General features: G+C 39.2%; 3 protein-coding genes across 7 annotated transcripts in view; 1 reads left to right on the plus strand and 2 right to left on the minus strand.

The window, feature by feature from the left end:
• SOCS5 (suppressor of cytokine signaling 5) overlaps positions 1-8,725 on the minus strand; it is a 129,109-nt gene extending 120,384 nt beyond the window's left edge. The window contains exon 1 of the mRNA XM_040453825.1: positions 8,642-8,725. The gene's annotated coding sequence lies outside the window, so the exon portion shown is untranslated. The remainder of the gene's footprint in view (positions 1-8,641) is intronic.
• Positions 1-20,616, plus strand: part of PIGF (phosphatidylinositol glycan anchor biosynthesis class F) — a 95,510-nt gene that overhangs the window by 42,144 nt on the left and 32,750 nt on the right. Inside the window, exon 1 of one of the 5 annotated variants that reach the window (XM_040453833.1) lies at positions 19,032-19,174. The exons of 1 other annotated variant lie outside the window; for it this stretch is intronic. The gene's annotated coding sequence lies outside the window, so the exon portion shown is untranslated. Of the gene's footprint in view, positions 1-19,031; positions 19,175-19,327; positions 19,346-19,390; positions 19,735-20,616 lie in introns of those variants that run through there. 3 more of the 5 variants (XM_040453830.1, XM_040453831.1, XM_040453832.1) reach the window with 3 other exon arrangements.
• On the minus strand, positions 7,413-18,907 carry CRIPT (CXXC repeat containing interactor of PDZ3 domain). The gene is made up of 5 exons (XM_040453839.1): positions 18,821-18,907; positions 13,603-13,668; positions 12,816-12,870; positions 8,642-8,745; positions 7,413-8,308 (listed from the first exon to the last, which is right to left on the minus strand). Exons 1-5 carry the CDS (start codon positions 18,834-18,836, stop codon positions 8,244-8,246), a joined length of 306 nt encoding a protein of 101 aa, XP_040309773.1. The 5' UTR covers positions 18,837-18,907; the 3' UTR covers positions 7,413-8,243.

Below are 20,616 nucleotides of genomic sequence, written 5' to 3' on the forward strand. Positions count from 1 at the left end.
AATCCAATCAAATTCTCCTGATCAATGACTTTTCAATCTATCCTTTCTGTTCCCATCCCTCCACTATGGCCTAGTACCTTATCACTCCTATCTGGATTTCAGCCACAGTCTCCTAGAAAGCTCCTTTGCCTCTGTTCATTCCCTATTCTTAGCCATCTGTTGTCAGAGCTGTTAGAGTAATTTTTACAAACCTACTTTCATCAATCACTTAGACTAAAAGTCTATAACCCTTCCCTACTGCCTCCTGGATACAGTCTGATCTCTTCAAATCAGTACTGTAGGTTTCATAATCTGGTCCCACCTAATCTATTTATTAGATTCATGTCTCCCATGACTCTTCAACGTGAATGTCCATTTCAGCCAGGTTCACCTCCCACATCCTCCATTAATCTCACTCTTCATTCCCACTTCTTTGTCTTTGTTTATTTTTGTCCCCACCACTTCTCCTATAAATTAGAATATCTCCTCCATGTATCAAAATCTAATTATATTAAAGAGAAGGGGTGGGAAGGAAATGAAGGCTGTATCTGTCCTCTTCTACCTGACAGCCCACATTCCAAAGTAATAGTTAATGTCTGGTGACCATGAGAAACATGATGAAACTATCAAAAGTGTATGAAATTGAAGCTTTTGGATAAGGATGACACAATGAAACACACATCTAAATTTTATCGTTTTGAACCTCCCCACATAAAACTACATTAAAGGTATTTTGGGGGGTGGCATAAATCCCAGGAACAAAGAGTGAAAGAAGATACCAAAAGAACTAAATTTGAGAGGGTAGAAAGTGGACAAATGGTAATGGATTTGGCAGACTTGAAAGACCACACTGTAAACTGACAGTTAAGTAAAGATAAAAACAAATTTCAATATGCACTCCAGAATACTCAAGACTCAAGGATGAATGTCACCTCTGAAAGTGGAGTGAATTGGGATGTTGAACTAAGGAAGACTAGTTGAATGAAGGCTGAGGATCAGGAGAGTTCTTGGATCTCCCAGCCCCCTACTCCAGAACACTGGCTGATTGCCCCTCCCACGATCTGGCCAAAGTATAGTGGTTTAGGTTCCAGAGATGGGAAAACAGATGGTTTCTAAATGAAGGAACACCAGGCACAGCTGAGGGTGGGTGGAGAGTATTTAAAACAGGAGAGTAACTGAATGCGTGTATATTGACGGCTCCCAGCTCTCTCCTTCCACTTTATCCTTCAGGCAAGGGAAACTGAAGGACAATTCTGTGGAGAATATGACCATCTCAAGAGGAAATATCTAAAGATACTGACTTTAAGAGTCCCCTCACAAACAGCCCAGAGAGGTCACCCTACATTAGTGATTCTCAACTAGAGACATATGGCAATGTCTGGGAACATTTTTGATTGTCACAAACCTTGTGGCGGGGGTGCTATGGCATCTAGTGGGTGGAGGCCAGGGATGTTGCTAAGGATCCTACAATTCACAATAAAGCCTCCCACAACAAAAAATTATCCAGTGCAAAATGTCAGTGGTGTCACTGTTGATAAACTGTACCTTACATGGAATTCAGAGTCAACTTGCCCACCAACACAAGCAATGTTTCCAAAAAGTCTCCTACTCTATTAAACAAAAGATGACCAGACAACTGAGGAAAACTTCTAACAAGGAAGACAGAAATCTAAATGAACAGATAAAAGCAATGGAAAAAGGAAAAAGAAACTGCAGGAAGAAAACTCTAAAAAACAACATCTGACTTTCACTTACAACCATGATTAGTGGGGACCAGATTTACCTTCCTGGTCTAAACAACTAGAAAACTGGACAAGAATTAGAAAACTGTTTTCTGATGTTGGAAACAGGCAGCTCAGGACTTCCTGGATTTGACTTTTTTTTTTTTTTTAAGTTTTTTATTTTAATTCAAGTAGAGTTAACATACAGTGTTATATTAGTTTTAGGTGTACAATACAGTGATTTAACAATTCTGTACATTACTCAGTGTTCGTCATGATAAGCGTACTCTTTTTGGATTTGACTTGAGTATAGGGATCCAGGTTGAATTTAATGAAGAATTTCCCCACTGATTTATAATGCCACCTTTTACACATATGGATTCATCTATTCCTGGTCTCTCTGTTTGTCTTTGTGCTGGTGCCATACTGTATTAATTCTTCACAGTGTTGTTGGAAACTCAAATCCATCTGTTTGATCTTTAAATTGCTAAAACTGCCAATCTTTTAGCAAAAAAGATTTAAAAAAATTAAAAACCAAGAACACTATTGCCATCTGGTGGAGAGACCTACTATTACCACATCTAAATGAGACCCTTTGTGACTCACCTCCTCATTCCCCCATAGTTAACAAGTCTTGAAAAAATCTTCCTTTATCAGGTTTTCAAATCTTTCCCTTCACTTCCATTCTCCTAGTACCACCTAGTCTACTTCCTAATTGGTTAGAGTTGTTGCTTTTGAACCATCCCCTCTCTTTAGTTGCTATTCTTTCAAGATTTTCCTTGTTCCTATTGTCATACCTCACAATTTCACATTAATTCGATGGGTTATCATGTTCTTGCTAATGAGAAAACATTTTGGAACCAATAACAGCAGTCTGCCTACAGACAAACAGAGAGAACAAAGTAGAGGCTCAATAAACTTCAGCTGAACTGAAAAAGTTATTTAGTACTATTTGCTTATTTGCCAAATTTATCTGGGAGGCAGCGTATGCACATAAGTTTCCAACCTTTCTTTCTTCTGTAATACCAGACTCATGAATGACATTCACATGTGTAAATTTTCTGAGGGCTTGCTAAAAAATTATTTTATTTATAAAATATATGACCAATATAAAAAAATTCAGAGCTCTGCAAATGAATGACTCTATGGATGATGTTGGAAGCCAGGGTTCTCACTGTGGAAGAATATACAAATACAGACTGAAGAAAGACAAAAAAGAACCCTGTAGGGCTGAACTGGAATTGGAGGTATCAGTAAAACATGTGGTTTCTAATATTTGTATTTCTTAGCTTTTTCTGTTGAAGGGGCCGAGGCGCAATGGCAACCCAGCAGGTATCTTAGTATTCAAACACCATTCTCCACTAAAAGAAACTAGGGATCTTTGGAGAAGTGGCTGATTCCAGGGCTGGGTAGGAAAAATATAAAGTAAACTTGAAACATCTTGTGCTAGAAAGGAATTCTTCAAAAAATGATGAGAACATGTCTAAAAGACCCAGGAACCCCCTTGAAAGGTCTCCCACTGGCCAAATCTGAGACCTCTTGACATCAAAACAAGTGAGAGCAACAGACCTGAATAAAATAGCAATCCATGAATTCCTCCTAAGCTGGAAAAAGAGAAAGCTTTTCCTTACAGCAGAATACCAACTAATGAATGTAAAAAGAATGATAGAATTGGAAAGCCATTTGGCAACTCTCAGGGTAACAATTAATTCAGCCAAAAAACAACACAGGTTGCTAAAATTAGTGTAAGTTTGCTGAGAAACAGAATATTTACATTCTCAAAGTATCTCCCAACAAAAATGCTTAACGTAATAGAAAAAATAGGAACTTTACAGTGAAGAAATCTAACAGAGACCACCTAAAACAAGTCATTCAAATTAACTCCTTGTAAGGGACAAATGACACCATAAAATATACTGAAAAGGATGTAGCATCACTTCTATGATATTCTTGCCAACAATGCAGAAGCTCAATCTACTTGTGAAAAAACATCAGAAATACTCAGATTAAGGGAGGTTTTATAAAATAACTGACTTACTTGTTTTATGACCTTGAGGTTTTTGAAAGACAAATTCAAGAATTATTCTAGATTAAAGAAGACTAGAAACATGGCAACTAAATATAAAATGTTATCCTGATTTGGACCCTGAACTAGTTTTTTGTTTTAACAAAGGCCATTACTGGAACAACTGGTGAAATATGGAAAAATATTAGATAACAGTATTAATGTTAATTTTCTGGTTTTGATCATTATGATATGGTTATGTAAGAAAATATCCTCATTCTTAGAAAATACACACTTAAGTATTTGTGGTAAAAAGGCATCATATCTGTAACTAACACTCCAATGGTCAGAAAAAAAGCATTTATTCTATACAAATATCTATACTGATAAAGGGAAATCTTTTCTTTAGTGTAGAAGGATTAGTTAATACAGAAAGAATGATGTAGTTAGATAAATCAGTTTTGGGGGCGCCTGGGTGGCACAGTCAGTTGAGTATCTAACTCTTGGTTCTGGCTCAGGTCATGACCCCACATCAGGCTCCACACTCAGTATAAAATTCTCTCTCTTTCCCTCTGCCACTCTCCCCCATTCACTCTCTTAAAAAAAATAGAAAAATCACAGTTTTATACACATCACAGTAAAAAATGTTTTCAGATAAGAATCATCAAAGGATGCTAAATCTACAAGAGGCAGGTTTGATGAGAAATAGAATATCAACATGGTCTCAAAAGTTTCTTGGGGTGCCTGCATGGCTCAGTCGGTTAAACATTTGACTCTCGATTTCAGCTCAGGTCATGATCTCACGGTTCATGAGATTGAACCCCAGTAAGGCAGAGCGTGCTTGGGATTCTCTCTCTCCCTTTCTCTCTGCCCCTCCCCCTGCTCAAAATAAATAAATAAACTTAAAAAAAATTTCTCCTCACAAATTATCAACTAAGTGCAAAAGGAAAAATAGTAACTATACAGTGGAGAAAATGGGTGACATCTTACCCGAGTGATCAAAATGGACACCAATATGGACAAAGGGATATTTTGTGAGTCTGGATGTGACACTGGGAGCACACATCACTCATAGCATTTCAGCTCACACTGCATAACCCACATTTAACACAAGGAAACATCAAACAAAATCCAAACTGAAGGATAATCTATACTTTAACTGTCCTGTATTCTTCAATGTATTGACACTCGTAGTATCAAAGACAAAAGCTACCGAACTGTTCCAGATGACAGAATCATGATAATCTAACATATGATCCTGAACTAGATTCTGAAGCTGCAAAAAAAATATCAGTGGAGCAACTGAAAGTGAGATAGGGGCTATAGATTAAATGAAAGCATCCTATCAGTGTTAAATTCCTGAATTTGATAACTGTACTTATTAGTATGTTTGTTCTTACGAAGTGCATATGTAACATTAAAGGTGAAAAGGTATGTCTGCAATGTATTCTCGAATTGGCCAAGAAAAAAAATATAACGAGATAGAAAATGGTAAACCAAACATGAGAAACATTAAAAATGAAGTCAAATGGAGAAGAACATATGCTTCTTCTTAAAATTCTCAGAACATATACCTATATGTGCATGTAAATATATATACTTCTAGGATATATAACTATAAGTCTCCTGTTCCCCCATGTAAAGGAAGTAGAAACTAAAATGTGTTAGGTAGTTGCCATTAGGGTAAAAGGGTTAAGTCTCTCTTTTCTCAACCTTCTGTTCCACTCCACAGAGAAAACAGTACTAATTGCTCTCATATTTTTGGTATGTGCACACAAGCTTATGGACATGTGTAATTCTTCACATCACTTTTTCATTTCACATTCATATTCTATGAATGAATGTACATAAAGGTATTCTATTGGTATTTAAGCTATTTCTACTATGCATATTTTAAATACAATCTGAGATTTAAGAAATACATTATTTCATCATTTTTACATTTACTTTGATAAAACCTGTTTGGCTTTAATTCTGTCATCTTATAGTTTGTTTTTATGCCTTATTTTTTTTTTTTAATGTTTATTTATTTTTGACAGAGAGAGACAGACAGACAGACCGGGAGCCGGGGAGGGGCAGAGAGAGAGGGAGACACAGAATCCGAAGCAGACTCCAGGCTCCAAGCTGTCAGCATAGAGCCTGACGCGGGGCTCAAACTCACAGACCGTGAGATGGGGACCTGAGCCAAAATCAGATGTTCAACCGACTGAGCCACCCAGGCGCCTCTTTTTATGCCTTATTTAAAAAAAATATTTTAAAATATTTTTATTTATTTTAAATTATTTTTTAAATGTTTTATTTTTGAGAAAGAGAATGCAAGTGGGGCAGGGGCAGAGAGAGAGGAAGACACAGGATCTGAAGAAGGCTCTGTGCTGACAGCAGGAAGCCTTATATGGGGCTCAAACTCACGGACTATGAGATCATGACCTGAGCCTTAGTCAGACACTCAATGGACTGAGCCACCCAGTCTCCTCTAAAAAATAGTTTATGCTCATGTTTTGATTTGGGATTTTCCTTCTCACTTAAAACTTTTATTCAATTAAAAAAATATATATATATTTACTTTGAGGGTAGGGAGGGACAGAGAGAGGAGAGAGAGAATCCCAAGCAGGCTTCATGCTCTCAGCACAGAGGCTGATGTGGGGCTCAATCTTATGAATCCTGAGATCATGACCTGAGCTGAAACCAAGTTAGGACACTTAACCAACTGAGCCATCCAGGCGCCCCAACATTTATTCAACTTATGGCAGTCATATTATTATTTCAACAATATGAAGACTTATAATACTTATAATCTATTCTGAGGTGTAACATTAACAAAAATCTTCATAGAAGAACCTGAGTCTGGCCAGTAGGTCATTTAGGGAAGGAAGTTATGCAAGACACGAATGTGAAATGTGAGTTGTGGAAGTCAAGATCCCAGCTGATACCTGAGAAATATACTTTCCCAAAGTCGACCAACCCAACTTTTAACGGATCTGGGCTGCTCTTTAACTTGATCCTATTATGGGCCCCTTGTGTTGATTTAATGAAAAATCCCTAATTGATTAAAATGTGAGAAGATACTTCTTGCTCTCAGAGCTTTTTTATTATATTTTGTATCACCTTTGTGATCTTTCAGGATAACAACGTATCCTAGAAAAACACTGTGTTAAAAACCTTACAGATAAATTAAATGGTTAAAATTTTAAATATTTTCCGTAATAATTTTATTTATTTATTTTTTTAAATTTTTTTTTTCAACGTTTATTTATTTTTGGGACAGAGAGAGACAGAACATGAACGGGGGAGGGGCAGAGAGAGAGGGAGACACAGAATCGGAAACAGGCTCCAGGCTCCGAGCCATCAGCCCAGAGCCTGACGCGGGGCTCGAACTCACGGACCGCAAGATCGTGACCTGGCTGAAGTCGGACGCTTAACCGACTGCGCCACCCAGGCGCCCCTTTCCGTAATAATTTTAAAGCAAATAGAAATGTAGTATCTACACCATGTGTATCATGTTCTCTCTCCTACATATTTTATAGTGATATGTATGTTCACATACTGCACTTGGCGATAGGGAGTATGATTTTGGTTTCCCACAGAAGGCTGCAGGCTTCAAAAGCAGAAGTCCAAAACCTTTGAAGGCAGCATAAGAAAAATCTTTGTCTGAACCTCAACGTAGTCTTTTAGCAGTCTATGTTATATATAAAAAAAGAGTCAAAATGTTGGTTTTGTTCTATTTATTTTTGGGGGTGGGGAGAGAAGGAAAAAAATTGGTTTTTGCTTCAAGGAGCCTTCCTAAAGAGTAGTAACTCATTTGTTACACACTACCATGGACAAACACTGTTGTTTTGGCTTTCGTGACTGTTCCAATTCAAGGTAATGTGCATAACCCGTATTTTTCTGAAATCCAGTGTGTTCATTTGGACATACATGGGCTGACCCTTGTATTCTCATAGGAAAGGGACTGGCACTTTGGCATCAAGAACAAATAAAAAGTATCATCACTACAACTTATGACTGGGGTCTGGGCTAATTACTAAGGAACGATTCAGCAATAATGGTCTCAGATGTTTCAATGCCCTGTGAACTTACAATTAATAAAGAGACTGCTCATTCTAAGAACCATGCAACAAGAAGGGAGTGAGGGAAGAGTTACAAGTCTGATGCAAAATTCAGAGCAAAATATCAATCAGTAATCTCCTTCCCACTTCTGTAATATCTATAAATAAAGTAGAGGGTGAAGAAAAGAATTATATGAATAATGATAAATAAAAAGCATATAGAGAACTGGGAAAATATTTTTCATTAAATTTTCCACTTATGCTAATTCAACAAGTCGCTTGTGAGAAAAAGAACTAAGGCAGAAAACTAGTTACACTGTTGTTTAGAAATTCTTGAAAGCAAAATAAAAAAGAATACTGATCAGGTAATCAACGGTTTAATATTAACTGTCTTAAAATGTGTTATTTTTAACTTGAACATCTATGTTATGCCTTGGAAATTCAAAGCAAAAGGTAAAATCACATAGAAAGCCAGAAACGTCATTGACACATCTACACAGACGTTTGCTTGTAGTTTTTGGTATCCAAAACCTTTTTTCCACACATTGCACAGATGCCTAAAATAAACAAACAAACAAAACATGTAAGCAATCAAATCATAATACCAACTCATAATACCAATCAAATACCTACTATTAACACTTTGGTTTATTTAAGTCACTCCTGAGGCTTAAAACATAATTTAACAGCATCAGAGAAGAGAAAAAAGCAAGCACGGACTTGCAGCTATGAACCAGGTTCTAAGTGTCATCTTGCCTTAGAAAAAAGAGCACTTGACTAACAGGATCGATCTCTGAAACTATGAAAGGCTACTCCTTTTCTATGCTATCTAAGTCAGTGCCAAATGTAGGCTGGATATGAACAGAAAAACAGTATTGAAAGAAACTTACCCTTTTTGTAGGCACAGCCCTGGCAGTAATGGGAACCCGGCTGATGTACCGAACTTTTACAAATTCTGCAAGTAGAGAACTTATTCTTTCCATATGGATCGAATCTAGAGTTGTTTTTTTTTTAAAGAAAGAAAAATGTAAAACAGAAAAGAAACAGTTAAATGACTTCCTTTAGGCAACAAATGGGATTAATCCATGCTTTGTTCCCTCTGTCAAACTTTACAGTTGATAGCCACAGCACGCTTGCAGCCAGCTACCCTCTCTCACTGCTCCTGCACAACCCTACCCCTTCCATGTGAGTTGTATGCTTATAAACGACTTATCAGTTGTACTTAATCCCAAGCCTGTTTCTACGAGTTGTATTTGCCAATCTATTTGTATGATATAGTTAAATATTATGGAAACTGATGAAATGTGGGTGCAAAAAGTGACCAATTCTATGAAAGACTATGAGAATGCTTTAGGATGGCTAGATAGATGTGAATCACTGAACTGCCATTGAATTAGGTGAGACAACTTCAAAATACAGGCAAAATCATAAGTGGAAGGACTTGGCACTTTACAAGTTGTCAGTTCTTGCTCTACTTTAAGATACCGGAAATGTGCATTCTGGTTATGATTTATGTGAGGAAAATGATGAAGAACTCTTATCAGTAGACTCATACTCAAAAGGCCTGTCTCAGTGCCAAATGACTGATGAATGCATGTACATGTCATGTGCCATGACTTACAATAAGGTATGTGTATCTTTTAATGATTGCCTATTTTAGCTGACATTTTCAACTAATTGATCCAATCCCTTTGCATAGAAGAGTTTCTGCTATATAAAAATGCCATTTTATAGCAGCTGGAGTAGAAAATAATTCCCCCTAAACTGGCTGTAACTTTTGTAACAATACTCATGTACTGAATACCAACACTGTCCTAGAGCTGGTTTCTTCTCTTGGGGCACAACAGCTTATTTTCAAAGGTTAATTTTTCCAAACCCAAAAGAATGTCACCTTACTCTGCACAAAGGAAGATAGCATAGACACTATTCCTCTTTTTAATGAGGCTCAATTTGTTTGCATCCGTATGTCTAGAGATTACTTTTGTTTAAAACCGTATTTAATCCTAAAATGCACATTTTAATATGTCTGACATCTTACAATTCATGGTAGAGCTTTTTCTTTATTAAAGTAATGATACCTCTTCTAAATGTTGGTATCTTAGATTCAATGCAATATAATGGTACACTTTCCAAAGTGAGATATTTAGAGTATCCAAAAATAATAGCTATTTATTAATGATATTGGAGTAAGGCTGGGAGCAAAAAGTAACTGGAGGTATCTAAAACTGTATAGTCTGGGGCGCCTGGGTGGCTCAGTTGGTTAAGTGTCTGACTTCAGTTCAGGTCACGATCTCGCGGTCCGTGAGTTCGAGCCCCGCGTCGGGCTCTGGGCTGATGGCTCAGAGCCTGGAGCCTGCTTCCGATTCTGTGTCTCCCTCTCCCTCTGCCCCTCCCCCGTTCATGCTCTGTCTCTCTCTGTCTCAAAAATAAATAAAACGTTACAAAAAAATTAAAAATAAATAAATAAAACTGTATAGTCTGTAAAAATTACAACTTAGTTAATAATAACTGAACTGTCTTAGAAGACATCAATAAGTCAGAGCAATACTTAGGGAGATGCTCTACTGAAGATTAAATCTATTATGCTGTTTTATATCCATTACTTAATAAGCACCATTATGTGCCAGGCACTGCAGGTAGTAAAAGCTTCATTGTTATTATTATCATTATCGTTATTATTATTTCTAATCCTTGGGACAATGTCATGAAATAGGTATTAATTCTTTCAGCAAATATACATGAGTGCCTACTATGTGCCTGTTACTGTTTTACATATCAAAAATGAGCTTGACAGACAAAGCCTCTACCCTCTCAAGCTGACATTGTAGTGAGGAGACAGACAATAAGTAAAGGAACAAACATGGTTTTCAGACAGTGATACACACTGTAGAGAAAATTCAAACAGGACACTGTGGCAGACATGAGGAGAAGGAGGGGAAGATATTAATTCAGATGCTGGTTAGGGACCCACCCTTAGGAGATGACATTTCAGCTAGATCCTGGCAACAACAAGGTGCCAGCTATGTGAACTCTGCAGGATGAGCTCTAGGAGGAGGGAGCAACAAACATAAACCTCTGCCAATGGGAGTGGGCTTGGCCTGTCTGATGCAGGAGTAGTCCAACTGGAAGTCAGAGAGGTGGGAGGGGCCAGATCATGGAGAATCTTGTAAGAAAGTGGAAGGGGGCCTAGATTATATTCTACCTGAAAAGAAAAGCAATGCACGTTCTGAGAAAAGCACTTATGTGCCTTTTAAAGGACTGCTCTGGTTACTATGAGACTGAATTATAGGGAACTAGAGAGGAAGCAGAAAGATACAAAGTTACTACAGCATCTAAGAAATAACAGTGGTTTGGAACAGGGTAACAGCAGTGAAGTAAGTGTATTCAGGTTATATTTTGCTGGTAGAGCTAAAGAATTTACTGATGAAAGGAAAGTGAGGAAAATGTGCAGAATTCTCGCTTTTTGGTTTGCACAACTGGACCGGACAGTGGTGCAGTAAGACTCTGATTAGAAGACAAGGACCAAGAGGTTGCCTGTTAGACATCAAAATGGTAAGACAAGTAGGCAGTTGGATATATGTTTGGAGCTCAAAGAAGTCAGGACAGGAGATGTAAATCTGAGTTATTAACATACAGTATGAATTTCAAGTCATTGGACTAAAGTCACTTGAGGAAAGATTATATATTTGTAAATAGAAAAAAAAAAGAGAAAGGTCTAGGATTGAGTCCAGAGGCACTTGACTGAGAAGGAACGGTGAGTTGGGAGGAGAAAAGAGGGTGGTACCCCAGAGCCAAGAGAATACAAGGTTGCAGGGGTGTCTGGCTGGCTCAGTCAGTGGAGCATGCGAGTCCTGATCCTGGGGCTGTGAGTTCAGACCTACACTGGAGGTAGAGCTTATGAAAAGAAAAGAAGAGAAAAGAGAAGAGAAGAGAAGAAAAAAAGAGAGAATAGCAGGTTGCAAAAATGAGAGTTGTTAAAAGGTTAATCAAGATCAGAATAGAGAAGTGGGGGGCACCTGGGTGGCTCAGTCGGTTGGGCGGCCGACTTCGGCTCAGGTCATGATCTCGCGGTCCGTGAGTTCGAGCCCCGCATCGGGCTCTGTGCTGACAGCTCAGAGCCTGGACCCTGTTTCAGATTCTGTGTCTCCCTCTCTCTGACCCTCCCCCATTCATTCTCTGTCTCTCTCTGTCTCAAAAATAAATAAATGTTAAAAAAAAAAAAAAAAAAAAGAATAGAGAAGTGGCCATTAGGTGTGATCCTGCTGCCATTAGGTGAGAGCAGCTGCAGGGATTGATGGGGCTGAAGACCCGACCGGAGTGGCAGAAGCTGAGAATGGAACTTATAGACCTTGAGAAAGCCCAAGGCTTTTGAAAACTTTTGCTGTGAAGGGAAGCAAGGAAATGGGATGGCAGCTGGAAGAGTTCATGGAATTTTTAAGACTGGGAATAATAAATAAAGCATGGTGTCAAAAAGTGGTTTTTAGGGTAGGAGACATTTTTATCTCCACTCTTAGATGAAAAAATAAAGTTCAGAGAAGTCAAGAAACTGGCTTAACTTCCTTAAGGTCTCAGAGCAAGAGAGTGACAGAGTCTAAATACAAATTTAGGTCTGACTCCAGAGCTTCTGATCTGTCCACATCTCTCTATTGCCTCCAATTTGTACAATAATGAAGATCTAGATGAAATAATGTACAGTAAACAAAACCAGGCAGTATTATTGCATACCACACTGAAGCACTTGAATGAAACTGCAAAGTAGTTTTAGGGGGGGGTAAGGCCAGAAACCATCGTTTTGAAAAGAAAAGAAAAGAGCAGAAAAGAAAAAGAATGAGATGAAATAAAAGTCATGTTTTCTGGTAAAAAAGAGCAGTAATATCTTCACAAATTGATAGAGTGGGGAGGATCAGGGTGAAACTGGCAGGTTATAACAAATAGCTTGGCTTTGCATGCTGGTACCTAACTCTGTTTAAATCACAACAGAATGATACACACCAAGTTCAGTATGCTTAAGACTAAAAAGAATGGAAAGTTATGTCTCCACGATGTAGCTGCTCCTTTACCTACCTTGCTTTTTTTGAAGTTAAAGCTTTATTTTCATTCAGCTTTCTTCCACCACTTTCTATATCAAAATATACACATATTTTAGTGGGTTATTTCTGCACGTTTCACCATAACATGTACATTTACCACTTAACAATTTGTTAAAGAGTTCATTCTTAGACCTCCTACCAATAGACTAGCCAATATCAACATTTTCAAAATCTTCATTTAATAGCCATGTTTTTAAGACACCACTTAAAAAGGAAATATTTATGATGAAACAATAAAATTCTGGATCATCATTTTACTTCTCAGACTCAAAACAGGACTTTAGGAACGGGTCTGCATTTAATTTATCTATTGTAAAATCTAGAAGCCATTACTTTGGTGCCACCGACCCTGAATACAGTATAAGTGTTTCTTTTCTTTCCCTTTGAAAACATCTTAACTGTATATAATGATATGAAAGTGAAAACAGTGTAAATGATTTAAGAATATAAAAGTCAGGTGAAGAAAGGGGGAATTAAATATATACTCTAATAAAGCTGAATCAAATCAATTACTATGATATACTCATTAGTTGAAAATCATTTAATGATTTTGCTATCTCTTACCTCATAGATTAGGAACCTCTAACATGTAACCAAGAAAACTAAATAGAAGAAGATATTAAATTGTTGGGGGGATCTAGAGTTCTTTAATATTTAACAGATGAAATACTTTGTGCACAAAACACAAATAGTGTAAAGGCTAAAACATCAGTCACGGGAAATATTTGATTCAACTTCTATTTTCTAAAAAGGAAAAATACCTGTGGTATTCCTTGCACCGTCCTTCCATGTGTCTGGAGTGATAACAGTACCAAGTTTCTTTTCACCTGTTATAACAAGATAGTACAATAAGGGGAATTAGGATTTACTGTCTAATAAATACACTACTTTGTGCCTAAAGTTCACAATGGTATCAACTATCTTATTACAGTCGGAGACTTTTCATGCTGGGGTAGGGGCTATGAACTGAGACTGAAGTTACCAGCTGTGGATAATGGATAACTGACTCTCAGTAAAATCTGTACAGCACAATGGCTTATGATAGGCTTTCCCTGTACCTGTATACTTTCAACAAATCTGATAGATCTATTTATTCCATAAACATACTAAGCACTTAAGATACATAAACCACTATGCAAAGTTTAGAGAAAAATAAAATGGTAATTTAGATAAAGCTCTACTTTCAAGAAACCTACAACATGCTATTTTCTTCAATAGTAATCCTTAACCTGGGCTCCAGGGGTAGACCTCAGAAGACAAATGAACAAGGTGAAGTTGTACACCAAACTACTGTATATCCATTTTTCTTCTTGTAAGAGTCCATAGCTTTTCCAGGTTCTTAAAGGGGGTAGATACCCCTGAAAAAGAACCATTCAAACCAAAATGTAAGCTAGAAAACAAAAAGCATAGTAATTGACAACTTAAGCACCAGAAGAAATACCATGAAGGAAGAAATAACCTTGGCTACGGAAGTCCAGGGGTTTCAGGAGAAGGCAGTAGAGAGAGTGTCTGCATGTTACAATGGCTTTGGGAAGAAAAAGAAGAGAGGATGAAGGCAAACTAGAAAAAGGACGTATCCCGAGGAAAGGCATGGGAAGCTCATGGGCATGCAAAGTACTTTGATTTGGATAAAGAGTAATGAAGGTAAGTGAAAATGTAATTGGAAAGATAAGCTGGGACCTCACTGTGGAGGGTCATCCTGAATGCCAGGCTCCAAACACAGAAAGCCAGAATTATTGTCTGCTCGCTGAGAATGTATTAAAGGTTTTAAATTCAGGAAATGATACAGTACACTTATATCAGGTTCAGTTCAAATATCTGTTGTGATTACTCTAAGCCATGTCCTGGCATACTGATGAAGGATAGTAAGACAAAATACTTACCTTTGGTCCTACTATCTAGCATTTGGTAGGAATATAATACTTGTTGCATGAATGAAAAGAAAAGGTGACAAAATGCAAGAATGGAAGGTGGAGTTAGGATTTAATTGAGCATTTTTATATGGAAGGGGAGCTGATTAAAAGATTCCAAAAGATAGAGAGACAAATAAAGGACCTGAAAAAGGTAGGGAGGGATGGCAACAAGAACACAAATAGGATTTTCCTCGAAAAAATAAAAGGAAAGAAGTAAATGGGTATGGATGCAGAACTGATTATAGGCATAGTAAAAGTAAGGTGAAATGTTGGGAATGTTCCCATTTAATTACCTCGCTTTTCTTATACCTATAAGGAGCTATTTGTCAACACAGGATGGGGTAGATGAAGGTGGGGGAAGTTTAAGGCACTGAAGAGTTTGGAATAGTCACTAGAGACAAAGGGCGAAGGCTGACTAAAGAGAAGTAAAAAAAGATTGATGCATAGTATTAAAGATCTTGGAGATCAGGAGGGGCACCTGGGTGGCGCAGTCGGTTAAGCGTCCGACTTCAGCCAGGTCACCATCTCGCGGTCCGTGAGTTCGAGCCCCGCGTCGGGCTCTGGGCTGATGGCTCAGAGCCTGGAGCCTGGAGCCTGTTTCCGATTCTGTGTCTCCCTCTCTCTCTGCCCCTCCCCCGTTCATGCTCTGTCTCTCTCTGTCTCAAAAATAAATAAACGTTAAAAAAAAAAAAAAAAAGATCTTGGAGATCAGGAAATATACTCTTTTAGTGGTACCAACTGGTTCATTTGTGCAGTTTTTCCTACTGGTCTTCACACGCATGCAGGACATTTTTGAGAAGAGCCAAAGGCTGGAAGAGCACGGTTTGAGGGGAAAGGGGCTGGTAGGGGATAATATTAGTCTAACTCAGAGTGATGGAGACCTCAGCTAGGGTATTTGAAAGGCTAGGGAAAGTCGGAGCTGTTGAATGAGAGTAAAATAAGCAGGGCATACACGTGTTTGGATGCAAGTTCACAAAGGGATAGGAGAATGAATGAGAGATGATCGAGGCTTTGTCAATAGGTGACTGGGAGGATTGTGATGCCATTAAATGATGGGAGAGAAGGTACCGGTTTGTGAAGCAGGACGACACATTCAGTCTTGGAAGTACTAAACCATTAGGTAACAACCAGATGGAGGGTCCCAGTATTGTTTAGAGAAAATTTTTCTATTGGTGCTTAGTTTAGAGAGAAGTCAGCTGGAGATGTGGATTAGACATTCATTGGCATGGATCTGCTACTTGAAGCCAGATATTTCTAAAACAAAGAGTCAACTGTTCTTTAAAACTGCAAGAAGAGTCAAAAGAAGGTCAGATATAGATCACTGGGAAACATCTACTTTAAGGGGATAAGGAAAATAAGAAAACTTGGAGATTATAAAAGTAAAGAAGCACTGGGAGAAGTAAATTCAAAGAGAATCTACACCAAGTTTCAAAGTCAGAGGCATAGACAAGCACTGAGAGAAAGGTCTTTCAATTTGGTGTTTAGGAGACCTCCAGTGAACTTCTGAAAGTTCTTCCAGTAGTGGGGCATAGCGAAAGTTTGGAAAGCACTAAGAAGTAACAAAATATGAAGGCAACAAAAATAACCAAGCCTTTCAAAAAATTTACCGTGAAGGCAAAGAGAGAGCTAGGTAGTTGCTTGAGAGTCTACCTTTATGTATAGGAGAGATATGAGCTTACTTATAGGGTGAGTGGAATGAGTTGATAGATGGGGGATAAGAAATATGTAATAAAAAGAGTATACTTAAAATTTTTTTTAATGTTTATTTATTTTTGAGAGACAGAGAGAGACAGAGCATGAGCCAGGGAAGGGAAGGGAGAGAGGGAGACACAGAATCCAAAGCAGGCTCCAGGCTCTGAGCTGTCAGCACAGAGCCGGACGTGAGGCTCGACTCCACAAGCCGATGTTGGATGCTTAACCGACTGAGCCACCCAAGTGCCCCAAAAAGAGTATAATTTTATTTGAGGAGTAAGATGGTATAGAAGGTAGAAAGGCAGTAGAACAAAGAAATAATAGAGTTGGACTCTCAGACATGCAGGGAAGTAGAAAAGCAAATGGCCTTTTATAACACATAGCATGTCCCAGAACCAACTATGTGTATTTATTTTAATACCACATCAGGTCCTGAGTCCTCAAAATTTTTATGTACCTTAGGAAATTAACTCTCACAATTTGCTCAGTATCCTTAGTTTCCCTGGGAAAAAGCACTTATGGTGTAAAGCATATCACACAAATTAAACCAGGCAGAATACCCGTCCTCTAAAGCTAAAATGTACAGAATTAACACAAGTTACATAGAAAGACAAATTTATATGTTTAGAACTACACTACATGAGAGAAAAGGTATCACGGAAGGTGCATAATCTAAATGTGTAAGCCATATTTACTCAAACAAGCAAAACCAAAAAACTGCTTAAGTACAGGATAGAATAGAATTAAAGGACATCAATGTCAAAAAGCTTAATGTACTTTTCAGAGTGATGAAAATATTCTAAAATCGATAGTGGTGATGGTTGCATAGCCCTCTGGACATACTAAAAATAACAAAATGATACATTTTAAATGGGTGAATTGTACCTATGTCAATTACATTGCAATAATTTTTTATTTTATTTTTTTAATTAAAAAAAATTTTTAAGTTTATTTATTTTGAGAAAGAGAGAACAAGCAGGGTAGGGGCAGAGAGAGAGGGGAGAGAGAGAATCCCAAGCAGGCTCTTCACTGTTAGCGCAGAGCCCAATGTGGGGCTCAAACTCACAAACAGTGAGATCATGACCCAAGCTGAAATCAAGAGCCAGACACTTAACTGACTGAGCCACCCAGGCACCCATCAACAATTTTTTTAAAGCTTAATGTGAGATGATGATATAAAGCATAGAAAAATGGATACATTATTTCCACTTTACCCCTCATAAAATGAAGGAGAGTTTAATTCTCAGTGCCACATACTGGGGGTTATGATAGAAATAACCAGTTTTTGAGTATACGCGAAGGCACTTTTATATCAGGCTTTACCTACATTATCTGAACCCCATAAATTATGTATTATTCTCATTTTTCAGATGAGGAAACTGGGGCCAAGATATATTAGGTAACTTGCCCATGGTTATTCTTTTACCTAATATAAGAACTGTGATTCAAAATTATGGGTGCCTGTGTTCAAAGTTTTATCTACTAGGGGGGATATAAACAAAATTGATCATGTTAATGTTAACACAGATAAGAGGACTTGAAACCTTGCCTAGAAGAGCCAGAGAGGCTGAGGAATAAAAAGACTTAGGGATATGACAGCCGTTTTAAAACGTATAGACAGTCTAGGATGTCAAAAAATCGTAAGAAACTTTCTAGAAACCTTAAGGGTTTGCATTAGAATCACCAAATGGCGACTACAGGGTGGAAAGCCTTCTCTAAAAGTTAGTGACATTTACACAGACTGCTTTGAAGGTGGTGAGACTTTCTGAACCCAGCCTCAATACCACAGGCATGCATGCAAAGAGTATCTAAGCCATCGGATAGGATGCTAACTTAGGGTAGCTAGTTAAAATATAGGATGCCCTGTGAATTTTTAATTTCAAAACAACGAATGTTTTAATTTCAAAACAACAGTACTGTCATGTCCTAAAAGTCAGTCAAAAGTACTTTCAGTAGTGAGGAAGAGCACGCAAAGACATGTCTCAAATATTGCATGGGACATACTTCTAGAAAAAAGGTATTCCTCTTTTTAAATGTCTGTTAAATCTGGCAACTCTAGGACTTTTAAGATCCAGTCCAACCCTGAGGGTCTGTAAGGCGAAGGAGCCAGTCAAGAACTGTATGGGATAAGATCCCGGGTTGGAGGGGAAGGCAAAGGAAATAGGCAAATATCTACAAAACTGAGACCACTCTGAACGCAAAACGACTATACGATCGTTGGGGAGGGACAGGAATGGTCAAAAAGGGTAAGAGGACAGAGGCTGGAACACAAGAACTGAGGCTGAAAGAAAAATAAACAAAAGACAAGGACCCGAAGAAGCCCAGTTAGCTCCTCCTAGCCTCCTTCTCACAAAGATGCGGCCACTTAACTCACATTTTTCGCACACCATCCTTCCCCGACGGTTCCCTTGGCCACAGAAACTGCAGCAGCTTGAAAATATCAACACAATAGCCAGAAAAATATTCCCCTTCCGGGTTACGAAAAGCCACTTCCGGCCCCTCCGCCCCCCGCCCCGCCTATCCCACCCCTGAAAAGCCGCGGGAGGAATTAAACGCCAGCGGGAAGCGAGGCTGCTCCCATTGCCCGCCCCTCCACTTCTGCAATTGGCTGTGCAATCTTGGGTCTCCGCCCCCACAGGCCTGCGCATGCGCGAAGATCAGGACGGCGGGTCGTACTTGATGGTGGCAGGTAGTAACCCCCGCTTCTCTTCCGCGGGCGGGAGAGTAGGTAAGCCAAGCCGAACCCTCCCGGCACGCGAGCCTCCGGGGGGTGCAAGCAGCCCCCACCAACTGCCCATGTGGCCGTCAGCGTCTGTGCCCCGTCCCTTCGAACGCCACCCTTCCGGAGTGACCCAGGGGCTGCCCTGATGGACCGGCCCTCTTTTGGAGTCGACTTTCTGTGTGTGACCCTACATTTCTCCTGGTCTCCCCGCCGGTGCTCTTTGATTATGCCTCTCAACTTGTTCCTCGTTCCTCACGCTCGCGCCGACTGAGGCTTGGGCAGAGTCCCCCGCGACCCAGTTTGGGGTGGGGCTGTAGAGACCAGTCCCGCGATTTCCGGGAAGGCTTCTATGCGAGCCGCCCAGAAAGGCCTTCTCTCCAGCCTCAATACTTGCGGACCCGGGCCAGGTCAGACGCCGGAGGCCAGGGCCGTGGCCTCCCGAGGGGCGCCCTATGGGCGTCCTCGCGTGCTCGCCCAGGTGCACCCCCCCCCCCCCCGCCCCGGGCTTCTTTCTCAGGAGGGGCACTTAATCCATCCTCTTCCTTTTTTGTTCGTTCGTTGATTCAGTAAGCATTTGAGTTTGGGTACTTGCTCACTGTATTAGATCCAAATCTGCTCATGTCATTTGGGATTCTGAGAGTGGCCCAGAAAAATGCCCGAGGAAGTGAGGTAGCTCTTAAGACCCTGTATTCCAGATCCTCTGCCCCGCCCCTCAGCCGGCAGAGGGTAGGAGCTATGCAAAACTTTCCTTTTCACCTTCTTTGTATACCTTTATATTAAAGAGGTGAGACTGACATGGCTCTAGCGCTTGAGAGCTTGGGACCTTGGACGTGCCTCCTAAAGTGTCCTAGCCTGTTTCCTTATCAGTAGACTATTTGCCTTTGAAAATTACAGTGCGAATTAGCTCAGAGCTGTTAGTATAAGGCCTGCACTTGCCCTTTTGTTTTTCTGGAATATTCGCCACAATGTAACATGTGGACTATTACCTTTAATAAAGCCCTTGCTTAACATTTGCCAATGTTATGTATAAGCTCTGTTATATATATATGACATATAATGTGTATTTTATAAAAAGAGAAAGTAGACTCTTTTTTCCTTCATTGATGCTCTAGTTTTGATTGGAACCTAGCACCTGTAACAGACATTGTCATTTTGGTATTTCTGGAGCATTGGGCTGCCTTAGTTTAGCATAACGTTCTTTGAACTTTCTTGATTACACTGGCCACCATTTGAGTATTCAAGTGTGCACTTGGCGTCACTTGTCATTTGCCAGAAGGTGTGAACTACTGGCAGGGGTTAGACAGGGGTCCACAATGGTTAAAAAAGGAATACCTACAGTTTAGCCAGAGTGTATTCATGGAGTTTTTAGAACACATAGCTTATATTTCCAATAAGAGCAAATCATTAATCCATGCATGTTGTTTTCACCTCTGTGATTTTGGGGAAAA

Source organism: Herpailurus yagouaroundi, unplaced genomic scaffold, assembly GCF_014898765.1.
Source record: "Herpailurus yagouaroundi ecotype Mexico unplaced genomic scaffold, PumYag 210, whole genome shotgun sequence".
NCBI classification, from domain to species: Eukaryota; Metazoa; Chordata; class Mammalia; order Carnivora; family Felidae; genus Herpailurus; species Herpailurus yagouaroundi.

Excerpts from the sequence above, each read along its gene's own strand:
- CRIPT (XM_040453839.1), bottom strand. Across the intron at positions 12,871-13,602 it reads CGGTGCAAGGAATACCACAG|AAAGTGGTGGAAGAAAGCTG; the intron begins GTATTTTTCCTT and ends ATTTTGATATAG. Across the intron at positions 8,309-8,641 it reads GGGCTGTGCCTACAAAAAGG|GCATCTGTGCAATGTGTGGA; the intron begins GTAAGTTTCTTT and ends TGTTTATTTTAG.